Source organism: Ochotona princeps, chromosome 27, assembly GCF_030435755.1.
Source record: "Ochotona princeps isolate mOchPri1 chromosome 27, mOchPri1.hap1, whole genome shotgun sequence".
In the NCBI taxonomy this organism is placed as follows: Eukaryota; Metazoa; Chordata; class Mammalia; order Lagomorpha; family Ochotonidae; genus Ochotona; species Ochotona princeps.
In genome coordinates, this window is record NC_080858.1 from 10208831 (window position 1) to 10221457 (window position 12627).

At 39.0% G+C, this 12627-nt stretch overlaps 1 protein-coding gene across 6 annotated transcripts in view; it reads left to right on the forward strand.

Annotated features, from left to right (window-relative positions):
* SOX5 (SRY-box transcription factor 5) overlaps window positions 1-12627 on the forward strand; it is a 569607-nt gene that overhangs the window by 272565 nt on the left and 284415 nt on the right. For all 6 annotated transcript variants that reach the window (XM_058655909.1, XM_058655908.1, XM_058655911.1 and 3 more), the window contains one exon: window positions 15-225. In XM_058655909.1, the coding sequence (XP_058511892.1) occupies window positions 15-225 (211 nt within the window). The remainder of the gene's footprint in view (window positions 1-14; window positions 226-12627) is intronic.

Below are 12627 nucleotides of genomic sequence, written 5' to 3' on the forward strand. Positions count from 1 at the left end.
GATTTTTCTTTCAGGAAGTTGATGGCAATAAAGTTATGTCTTCATTTGCCCCACACAACTCATCTACCTCACCTCAGAAGACAGAAGAAGGTGGGCGACAGAGTGGCGAGGCCTTGTCCAGCACAGCACTGGGGACCCCCGAACGGCGCAAAGGCAGCTTAGCAGATGTGGTAGACACCTTGAAGCAGAGGAAAATGGAAGAGCTCATCAAAAATGAGCCAGAAGGTAAAAGCAAGCTGGGTTCTAACTGTGCTCTCTGGGTTGTAACTTACTCTTCTAGCTTCTCATTTTATTCTCTTGGAGTCCATTCATTGGGCAAGGCAGAAACCTCCTCCTGTGACGATGCATGCATTTGTTTTCCAGACACAAACACACATCTGTCTGTATTTTTTCCCCCTTGTCAGTAACGTGTACCATAATATCTTCATTTTCACATGTGGATAAGCTGTGGTTCAGGGGAATTGAAGAGACTCAAGGGGGGCAGTGTGGTGGTATCATGGCTTAGGTCACCAAATGTGCTGCTGGCATCGTGTGCCAGAGTGCTGCTTCCTGTCCTGGCTGCTCCACTTCTCATGTATTTGGGAAGACAACATACAATGGCCCAAGTACTTGGTTCCCTTACTCCCATGGAGGCGTTTCTGGCTCCTGGCTCTGGTCTGCCCAGGCCAGGCTGCTGTTGGCATTTGAGGAGTTAACCAGCATGTGTCTCTTCCTCCTTGTATGTTGCTCTGCTTACAAATAACTGAACCTTAAAAGATTTAAGAGAAAAATGTGGCAGCGGAGCTCAGTAAAGCCACCGACTTGTCAGACACCTGCTGTCTAGTTGGTATATTTTCAGAACGTTCTTTCCTCAAGGACAGTTTTAGGATTTTATTACATTTTGTGCATTTTTTAATCAAAATAATTTTTCCCACCTTGATAGATCTATTTTTTGTACAGAGAAAAATTAATATGGTTGGGCCTAGTGTGTATGCAAGACTTGGTGATTTTCTGTTGTTATTAGATTTATTTAACTCCCTATCGGTTAATCTTCAAAGGATTCTTTCTTTTAAGATTTCATGTGCAAATATTTCATTCACTGCTGGGAGCCAGCAGCTGATAGTCACAGGGACTAATTTTAAAGTTAGGCCAACAAACCAATAAAAAATTACAATTGCACAACCTTTCCCATAATTGGCAGTCATCCTTTATGTTATAGATACTGACCTGTGTAAACCATGGCTCATTTTATATCCTGTATATCATATCACACAGCACGCCTCCTGCCTCAGACACAGGAAATTTTAAACAAGTATACAATGACAAATAAAGATGTACTTTTCACCAAAAATATACTGCATGGTTATTATATAATAGCAAATGGACCTGATTCTAGTTTTGGAGAGCAACGATGAAGTTTGAATATAGTTAGCATTAAATGTTCATCAGTCTAACTGGGGGATCATGCAAGAATCTATTATTTCTAGTTACTCTAAGATCCCTGCCTGACAAGGATTTTGGCTAATAGCTTGACAAATCTCAAATCTTAAAATTGGAAGTAATTTTCAAAATATCTGCTCAGCCATAGAATTTTGACCTTTGTTTGACGTTATACCCTCCCTCCAATTTAAGGAGGGCCCAGACACCTTTCTGTTGCATCTCTGTCTCTTAATTTGGTGGAATTTCTCCTGATATTAAAAAAAAAAGAATTTGATCTTATTAAGAGCCGTGAAGAACAAAATGTAGCTTACTTGGAATCATAGCTTCTTGATATGATTCATAACCTTGTATTTCTTTTTGTGTAAGATTTTTTTTTTTTGTTTTGGTTTACCTATTTGCTTGAAAGGTAGAGTGGCCAAGAGAGGTACAGATAAGGTTTCCCTCATGGCAGCCAGGTCTGGGTTAGGTTGAGCCCAGGAGCTAGGAAATCCGTCCTGGGGGTATCAGGATGTAAGCATTCAAGGCATCTTGCAGTGCCAACCAGGCACATTAGCAGGTAACTGGATCAGAAGCATAGCAGTGGGGACTCAATATGGCACTCTAATGTAGGATATTACCTTACTGACGGACGCCTCTCTCTCTCTCTCTCTCTCTCTCTCTCTCTCACTCACTCATGTTAACTGTTAAAGATTCTGTTCCTTTAATATGAATAGCTTTATTCTTAATTAAGCGGTTTACATCATTTCTATTTAACTTAATATTATGGCATCAGCCTGCCCTCTGACATTAATGTGTTTTGGTGAAAAATAGCTACCAAATATTCTAAAGTATGGCCATGGGTCATCACTACAATTTACAATTTTAAATGAACAGATCTTTACTTTTAGAAGAGTTTTAGCTCTACAAAAATGAAACCCATAGTATAGAGTTCCAATGTATGTCTTGTCTGTATACCTAGTTTCAGCAAAATCTTCCATTAGTATGAAATTGTTTGTTGTAGTTTATGACATGTTGATATGTTATCACCAACTGTAGTGCACAACTTATACAAATGCCATTTAAAAGCAATGTGTTCATTTTTGAAAGTAAAGAGAGAGGGAACAAATTCAAGTCTTAGGGACTCATTCAAGGTCTCTCATGTAGGTAGCAGGAGCGTAATTTCCCCTCAAGCCATCACCACTACTTCCCAGGACCTTCATCAATAGGAAGCTGGGTTCAGGAAGCAGACCCAAGCATGGCATGTCTGATCAAGTTTATTCAAATGTCCAGTTTTAACCTATCCTGATATTTCTCTACCATGATGCCATGTTGCCTGAATTGCCACACCTCTTTGGGCTCTGACAATTTTTCACACTGTCCCTGTCCTTGAAGATATTGGAAGTTTGGAGGCATGCCAACCAGATATACATCACAGAATGTTTTGTATTGGAGTTTGCCTAATATGTTTCCCTTATTTAAACTGGAGTGTGGTGTTTCGGTAGCTAGATGTTCTTCATGTCATCTCATTGACGTGGTGCTAAAGAGTGATGACGTTGACTTTGAAGTACAAGCTGAACAGATGTTTGGCAAGTGCCCAGCTTGGAGAACTGCTCCTTGCTTTCTCTCCACACCAGTCTTTAAAAGGAAGGTACTACCTATAATCCATCCTTATGCAGTATGGAATAAGGGTTCCCCTCCCGATGAGTGTTTTTCGGCATAGGAGTTCATCTTTTATACACCATGCATTGATTTATTCAGTCATTTATTAGTGTCCATATGGAATATGCAAGTGTTTATGTCATATCTTGACTGTTACCCTGCCTCCATCATGGTGGCTATGATCATTGCTTTTGCCATATCGAGATGCTGGTAGCTAACTAATCTGTATTTTCTGCATTATTTCTAGAATCAGCCATTTTTTTTTAAAGATTTGTGTATTTTTTTATTACAAAGTCAGATATACAGAGAGGAAGAGAGACAGAGATAGAGAGATCTTCCATCCAATGATTCACTCCCCAAGTGAGCCCCAACGGGCCGGTGCTATGCCAATCCGATGCCAGGAACCTGGAACCTCTTCTGGGTCTCCCACACGGGTGCAGGGTCCCCATGCATTGGGCCGTCCTCGACTGCTTTCCCAGGCCACAAGCAGGGAGCTGGATGGGAAGTGGAGCTGCCGGGATTAGAACCGGCGCCCATATGGGATCCCGGTGCATTCAAGGTGAGGACTTTAGCCGCTAGGGCCCTAGAATCAGCCATTTTTTAAATTGCAGAATGGTATTAGAATACAAAATTTGGATCCCAGTTCTACTAGGTGGTTTTGAAGGTTCATTTTTGGAGGGTTTCTCAACCCACAGAGTGAAGAAATACATGTGTGTATACTTGGCTGAATAACTGTGTATTTATAAATAGTTCTGTGTTTAACTCTGTGAAGGTATTTTAAAGAGTTCATAGGGTCGTGAAATCCAAAGATGAATTTGCTTTGCTGCAAAAATGCTTTGCGTCGTGAGTGTATTTTTTATAAATCATGTATATTTTCTATGACATTTTGGAAAACCCATCATATATTAGGTTAAACCCAGGTTTCTAATTATATTCCAGAATACTAGTGCATATCCACTTAGAGCAGTTTAACCTCATCCTGTGTTTACCTGTACCTTTCTACCCTAACTCATGAACCTGTTTCCTATTGTCCATAGCCACTGCCTTGTCTGTTCAATTCCAGTGAATAGGTCAGTTGGTATCATTGAAATTGCTTACAACACAATGTTAGAATTGGGAAGAGATGCACTGTATAAACACACAATGCTCATGGGAAATTCCTTTAGATTTTTATCTTACAGATCCCATTCTTTTGCAAATGTGCTTGACGTGTCTTGTTTTTCACTAATCCTGTTCAATATGAGGTTGTATCACATTTGTAACACAGTCAAAATTTTTTTGCATGCTTTGCTGATATCCTTCAAAATCCTCAATGATATGTTTTAGCTTATTGGAGGGGGTAGTATTTGTGGCGACTGTTGCTTCATTGCTGGGGAGACCATAACCCCCTATCTGAATGTCTGGTCCAAGACTTGGTTTCTTGCTTCTTATCTGGAATCTGCTAATACACATCCTGAGAGAAAGCAGGTCATGGCTCATGTAGTTGGGTCTCTGCTAGCCAGATAGAGTTCCAGGCCCTTGGCTTTAGTTTGGTCCAACCCTGGCCATTGCAGACATTTGTGGAATAAACCATTCCATACATTGGTGATACCTATTGATCTCTTTCACTTCCACTCTTATTCTCTGTGCCTTTTAAGTACATTATAAGTGCATATTAAATTTGCTTATATTAAGGTCCCCTCTGGGTGTTGTATATTTCCATATGTGAAGAGAAATTCAAATTGTCAAAGAACCATCACAGAGTGTTATGCAGTGAATATTTACCACTCTTAGGAATCCCCCATGCTGCTTTTTCCTCTGTGTTGTGCTGGCTATCTCTACCCTGTTGTCTTCTTCTATAAACTTTAGAATCACTTTATTAATATTCATAAAAATAACTTGCCATGGTAGATGTAAATCAGTTTGGGAAGAATTGAGTGTTCCTACCCATTAATGTGAAATTTCTCTCCATTTCTAAAGACCCTCACTGATTTCTTTTGAATTTCATGATTTTTGCCAGCAATGATTTTACCTGCTGCACTGTGATATAGGCCCCATATCAGTCTTTTTTTCTGTGTTTACTGATGTATTATGAGATTTTTCCTTAGACTGTTGGTGTGATGCATTTGTCAAATATAGGGTCAGCTTTTTAAACTTGGAATGGATTACACTGGATCGTGGTTTGTAAGATTTGTTTTTAAAGATTTATTTTATTTTTGTTGGGAAATCAGATATACAGAGAGGAGGAGAGACAAAGTGGAAGATCTTCTGTCCTTTGATTCACTCCCCAAGCAGCCACAACAGCCAGAGCTGCGCCAATCTGAAGCCAGGAGCCCAGAGCCTGTCTGGGTCTCCAACATAGGTACAGGATCCCAAGGCATTGAACCATCATCCATTGCTTTCCCAGGCCACAGGCAGAGAGCTAGATGGGTAGCAGGGCTGCTGGAATTAGAACTGCTGCCCATATGGGATTCCAGCATATGCAAGGTGGGGGGGGCTTTAGCCACTAGGCTACCGTGCTGGGTCCTGTAGTTCTTTACATTGTGTGTGTGTGTGTTGTGTGTGTCTTTGGATTTGTTATTGTTTTGTTGGAAATTTTGTACATAAGTTTGTGATGGAGATTGACCTACATTTTTCTTCCTGTGTAATGTTCTTATTACATTTTAATATTAGGTTAATACTGGCTTCATCCATTGAGTTAGGAAACTTTTTGTCTCACATGCTAATGTTGATTTCAGGTGCATTTAACATTCAGAACTAAATGTAGTAAGTTGCTAGTGTATACTTTGGGTTTATCTTTAGATAATGTTGCCTATGACGTGTTTTGTGTATGACTTTGGTGTGTCCCAATGTGATTTTGAGTGGAACTGTAGACTTAAAGTGGCAGTGTTTAAGTTGATGCCCAGCAAATGAAAACAAGTAGGGCAGGAGACAAAATAATTTTTCATTGTGCCTAGGACATATGTAAAAGCATTGGGAATTAGGAGGAAAATGCGATATCCAGTGACTGTTACCTGGGGAAAAAGAGCAGAGACAGAGAATTCTTAGCAGGAAGGCTTGTTAAAAACACTCCTATTGCACATGATGGCGGATCATTTTGAGCATTCCACTTCCCACCCTAACATGCTTTTCATACATGAGGAGTGAGGTGTTAATAAGGATAATATGCAGAAATATATAAAAAAGAAAATAAACAGAAAAATATGGATGTTTGATTTATGGAAGCTTAGAATATAAATGGAACTAGGCAAGCCCCTGAAAGTCTGGTTTTCAGAAACATTATTTCTGTTTGAAATAGAACCACTGGATATATTCCTATTCAGATATACAAGATTCTAAGATATGTATCTTCCTTGTTCAGAACTGTATATAGATTCAGTCCTACAATGATCTTTTTCCCTGACCAAAGCATTTATTTAGTTACTGAAATGACTGAGAGATATATCAAGGGTTGATTATATGAGTAAGTTTTTCATACATGAGGAAGAAAACTCTAGAAGTAGAATAGAAAACTGTGTGATAGAAAGGAATAGATTGTTGAAGGAATTTTCTGTGTTATGATTTCAAAAAGAAAACTAGAGAAAGCAGAAAGTAACATTGTCTGTAAAGACTTCATTAATCAAAGAGTCTGACTGGTCACTGAAGCCTTCTGCCATTCTTGCATCTGGACAGTGACACCTCAGAGCAGAAACAAATGATCTACAGTTCTCTGATGCACCATGGCATCAACCCATAGTCATAAATTTAACCAGAGAACTGCAAAACTTATGTGCTGAAGACTACAAAACACCGTTTCAATTCCATGATGAGAACGGCAACATGATGTTATGGGGAGTGGAAATGGAGTGACTGTAACTGAATGTTAAGCTCACAAATAACATGCCGCAGGAAAAATTTCCCTCCCTCAAGCTATTTTTTCTCCATTGTTTTTTGAAGGCCATTAAAATGAACAGCAGGTTGTGATGAAAATTTCATTAAGCCCCAGCTAAATCATTATGAGGGTGCCACATTCATGCCTTTGCTTCCTCTCATTGAGGGGGGAAGCAGATTTCAATGGAAAGTCCGTATTATTTCCAGCCTCACCCCTGCCAACAGCCAACCCACAGAAATCCACAAGTTAGAAGAGAATAGTGCATCATAGAAAAAAGAGGCTGCTGCTGAGGTGAAATGGCTAGAAAGGAAATTAGAATTGCATATGGGTGGAAGAAAATACAGTTCCTTTTTTTAAGCTTTGGCTTTCTTTTTTGATTAATTAAAGTAGTTTAAATGTTCTGAAAGAGGAGAAAAACATATTGGTTTGTTTTCTTTCTTCATCAGAATTCTGGCCTGTCCGCAGAAGATCTGTTGACGATGATTCTTGCTGATCCCATATCACTTTGTCACACCGAAACAAGCTCATCTTTTAATTCAGTTTTTCACAAAATTTTTGAAGGACCCTTGTGGTTATACTTGATAATAATCACATACTATCAGTGGATTTGTAGGAAATATAGGGAATTTAACAATGAGGGTAGACAAGGATGATCATAAGATGTGAGCACTAACTCCTGCATCATGGCATTGGAGAAATAATTCTGTGGTAGGAAAAACACATGAAATACAAAAATTAATGTATTCGTATAAATAAACAATTGTAAATTATGTGTTAAATACAACAGGAAGCAGTTGGACACATTTCATTTAATCTATGTAAATCTCATGAACAGGGTGCTGAAATTAAGGTAGTACATTCACAAAATATAATTGTAATCTCCACTTTCACATAATGATGGTGATGCTTAAATATGCCATAGAGTGACTGGGTAGCAAAGTCATTGCAATAGCAGGAAGCTGTATCAGAAGCGAGGGTGGTTCTCCTTGCTAGACCCTGGGAAATATGCTAAATATTCTACTCACAGTCTTTCTCTATCTTCTTACCAGTTTGTTTCATTCTGCGTTGTCCAGCTTTCTTTTGCTCACACACATTTGTCGTTGGGCTTGTTGAATCATTGAAATCATTCATTTCAAACCTTCCTGTGATTTACAGATTAAGACATTCCTGTAGGCCACAAAACTGCGTATTTTAAAAATTCAGAACACATATTTAAAACATACATGAGGTGTTTGCTACAGTAAGGAAAACTTCTTTGAGAAGTAAATTGAATTGTCCTGTAAACAGCTTTCCAGAGTTAAAGTAATACATTGTTCTTTCATCATGTTCAGCATGATGGAGGACAGTGGCCTCACTCTAGGTATGTAGGGCAGGCATGGGAAATAGTGGATGCTTCTTGTGATGGACCATCATTGTATTTCTACTCTGCCACGTCATTCCTAGAGTCTAGGGTGAAATGAGTGTATGTGCCTCCTTTTAGTACCTTTCTCTGTTGTCTCCTGTCTTCTAAGGACTCTAAAATAGTTTCCAAACTCAGGATTCATGAGTTCCTTCAGGGACTTTATAGATCCTGGAAATTGTTGGCAATCTGAAGAAAATGTGTGCATTTGTACATTTTCTGAGAGCTAAGAAGCCACCTTATATTTTATACCATGACAACAACAAAAAAACTGTACTTGCTTGCCTGGAGTTTCTAACATAATTATATTTATGTAAAGGATGCCTACCTTCCACTGACAACACTGGACTGCCCTGCTTTCCCCAAAGGGCTATTGAAAGGATCAGATGAGATCATGCATAGCAAAGCACTTTGTAAATTACAACCAAGTTGGAACAGTACCAATGACTGTCACTAAGTCATTGGATCGCTAAGTGCTTTCTTTTTAGGTGTCCCATACTTCTGTAGATCATACTTTCTCAGGATACTTTGATGTGCTGAAATAGTGTGAATCAGAGCTGCAAAACTCTAGAAATATGGGATATGTAATTGACTACAAAATCAGTAAACCCAAGAGTCTTAAGAATCATGGCACAGGTATTTGCTGTGGCATTAATTTATATAAATTTCCCCCAAATAGATTTGTAGTTAAAGCCCTACCTGAACATAGAGAGGAGTCCCAAACTGACCAACATGAAAGCACAAGGGATGATTCAGCATGGGAATCATACATTTGTTGTATTTCGGTTTCCACAGTGAATGTGAATAGGGCATGAAGAGAAAGGTGCAGGTCTTACGTTCCATGATTTTCGTAAGATTTTGCTTTTTCTGTTATGTGATCAGTTTGTCCTTTCTTTACCTTCCCTTACTCTTCTTTTTCCTTTTCATTCTCTCTATGTGAGCAAGCGTGTGTGTGGTCACCTCTTCAAATCCTACATATGATTTTATTGAACACCTGTCTTGTCCATGTTCGTCCTCCTTGGAGTCTGATGCCCATACTGGTGAATTAGTTTGGCATGGTGCATGTGCTTCTTGTGTGTGAGAATGACTTGTGGAATTCTCCTTCTACTTGAAGTAGACTTTATATCATGATTTACACAACTGGAGCTATTGTCACTGAACTTCTGCAGAAAAATCTTTGTTCAGAATTTTACATTATAAGACCCTAAAGGCACAACCTATTACTAAAGTCAGCCAGTTTTAACTTTACATGAAAAGTTTATTGCTTTTGGTATGGATTTCACAAAAAAAGTTCACTGTGGGTTTATTTGTGTGTGTGTGTGTGTGTGTGTGTGTGAGAGAGAGAGAGAGAGAACTAGTAAAAAATAATGGAATGGGTTTGAAAAGTATATATTGCAACAAGCCTGAAGCCTTCACCTGCAGAGGTATCTGTAGATCATAGAATATTTTTGAGGAACGAATACATGTGGACTTTAATTCACATCCTCTTTCACTTCTCCTGTCTCCTCTGATGCCTTGTAGTGCAATTTCAGTTCTTACCAGAAAATGCAAAAAAACATGTTTAATGTCACCTATTCCATTTGTAGGACCGGGTTAAAGAGTTTTTATGTTTATTTCTAGATTAAATGAACCAAAAATAATGTTCAAATTGAACACAATATACCCTGTTTTTAAACATGAAAATATTGATGGGTATTATTTTGTATTTTATAATTTGCATTTATCACAAAAAGAATTGATAGTTGATTGCAGTCTCTGTTATAGCTTACATTTATTTCCAAAATTGTATTAATATCCTTACATTTCTGTAACTAATGTGTTAATGTATGTAATAATTAGATCCTCTGAATAAATATAAAGCCTTTTGGAAATTTTAAAAAAAATGTCATAAGCTTAAAATAAGTTGTAACTCCTAAAGTAGGTAATAAATATAAGTGAGATATTTTCATCTCTGGTGACCTGCAATATTATATGTAAATATTAGGAAAAGACTGGCCTATAGTCCTTGATATTTGCAACTGCTACTACATGTGAGTTTACATTGTAAATCATTATACCTGTTCTAATCTTTTAAATGTCTGTTGTTGAGTGGTCCTTTAGAAATTAATTGAACCGCATCACATTAACAGACAAGTTGAAATAGAAGTTCCGAATCGCCCTTAATTTTATCAACTTTTTAATGACTGTCCTTTATGGAGAAATTATGGAGGTTGGTGTCACTAAATTTAAAATCCCAAAGCAGTCCATTAATTGGGCAAAGAAGAAGGCACTTTGAAATTTCTTCTTGCTCTAAAATCACAGCTGATGAGGTGGGGAAAATAAGAAGTGAACAGATCAGGGGAAAAGCCTCAAGATACCTTAATTGGCAGAGGTTTGAGTTGCTTTTGTTTAGCTACTTACTGTCCTTTTGACAAAGTACACGTTGAAGAGGCTTTGTAAGTACTGTTCCACTGAAGGACAAACAAGGGTACTTTTCAATGAAGCTCTTTTAAGTTCTGTTCCTCACACTCCCGCTGCCATTGCGGGCTACTCCTAATGCACTGTGGCTATGTGTTCATCTACGCAATCCGTCACTAGAAAATGTCTCTTTTCTTGTTGAGCAATCTAGACTCTAACCTGCAGGCACCCTTTTCAAAGGTGCAACTGTATGGAAATCAACACTCGAAAATGATGATAAGGAAAAGAGTTTTATTTTTCAGAGGTCAGTACAAGAAGAAACGCTGCAAGTGTGGCAGAGTCTATTTCTCGAGGAAGAAGTGTTTCAACTTTGTTAGAGGAGGCTGGGTTTGCAGCCTTGTGATTTTTCAATGCTGAAGTGAAACTTGCTCACTGTCATCTCCTTTTCAAGCGGAATCCATCACACTAGTTTGTCCTGATCTTGGTGATTGCATTAAAGTGTTACAGAAAATTAACTTACATTTTCTTGGAAGATGTTCTCGTTTGAGTGATGCAGGTTCAGGATTGCCCTTGGGGAATCTTCTTTGTATGGTAGGAAGCTCAGCTGAAACCCACCCACAGCTGCCCCTGAAAGAGAATTACTGGCAAAGATGTGTATGTTTCACTTTAACTCAGATGTGTACTTGGTGCATCAAAGGTCATGATTTTTTAGGATTGCACCATTAATCTTCATCCTTCTGCAAATAATCAAGCTATCATTTCTTGTTTAGGGAGCTATTTGTTAATATAAGAAAGAGTTCTGTTTGATCCGGCTGTTCATGAGTTTGTCTGCTCACAGGACTGTGTAAATCATCCCAAACAGCTCGTTACCAAAATGACTCTCATATTTTCTGACACTTTCAGATAAAGGGAGATGCACAGTTTTTGTTATCCTGAGCAAAAACTGTCATTTCCAAACTCCCCATGTTAATGCTTGGGTCACTTTAAAGAAGTTCCATTGGCCCAGGCTGTATGTTTGCAAACCAGCTAGAGGAGAATATGCCAGCCCTTCTTGTTGCTTCTATGCCACAGCTTTGAGGGCTGTCATTGATTCAAGAGTGAAGAGCCAGCCACCTGTTTCCGAGGCCTCTTTTCCCTCCCATGAAAGGCCCAGACCTTTGCTGAATCGTAATACTTTAATCTGGGCAACATACGCTGCGTCTTTCCGAAACTGATTGGTGAGACTAGCTGGAGGAGGTTGTGTGTTGGTGCGCACATGTGTGTTTTCCACTCAGTTACCCTTGAGGCACTTGTCACGGCCGTGCATATTAAAATTAATCAGACCTCCTAGGCCTGTACGGCTGTGTGTTTAACATGAAGAAGTGGATATCAAGTATTTGCCCTAATTAAATAGGACTGCTTAGTTTTGTTCTAGTGTATACTTGGCCTTTTTTTTTTAATAGGACTTGCACATGGAGAAGGCACGGATAGCACTGGAGTAGGAGGAGAGCGTACTGAGGATTGCTTTTGCCACCTGCTCCCAGAGTTCAGAGGCCTCGAGGACTCCCGCTGTGTCTGTCTGCACTCTCCTTAACATTGAGAAATGTTGGCTGGCCTCGTAGGGGAGCAATGAGGCGAGGGCCAAACGCCAGGAGCATGTGACCTGGGCATTTGGGCCTGATTAAGATAGCCCGTCTTTCACGTTGCTACACTTGGGAAGGCGGATTGTGCTGCAGGCGCCTGGTTTTGGATAATGAACTTTGGAGGCTTAGGGGAAGATCTTGTTTGAAATTCAGAATGAGTGCCCCTTCTTTTTCGGTCTAAATGTGAAAGGCAACTTAGTCATTTTGGTATAAATGACTGCTTTCTGTGTCTCATCTGTGTATCATACAGAAACCATGAGGATAGAACATACACCTGTGTATGTATATACACATGTGTTCAT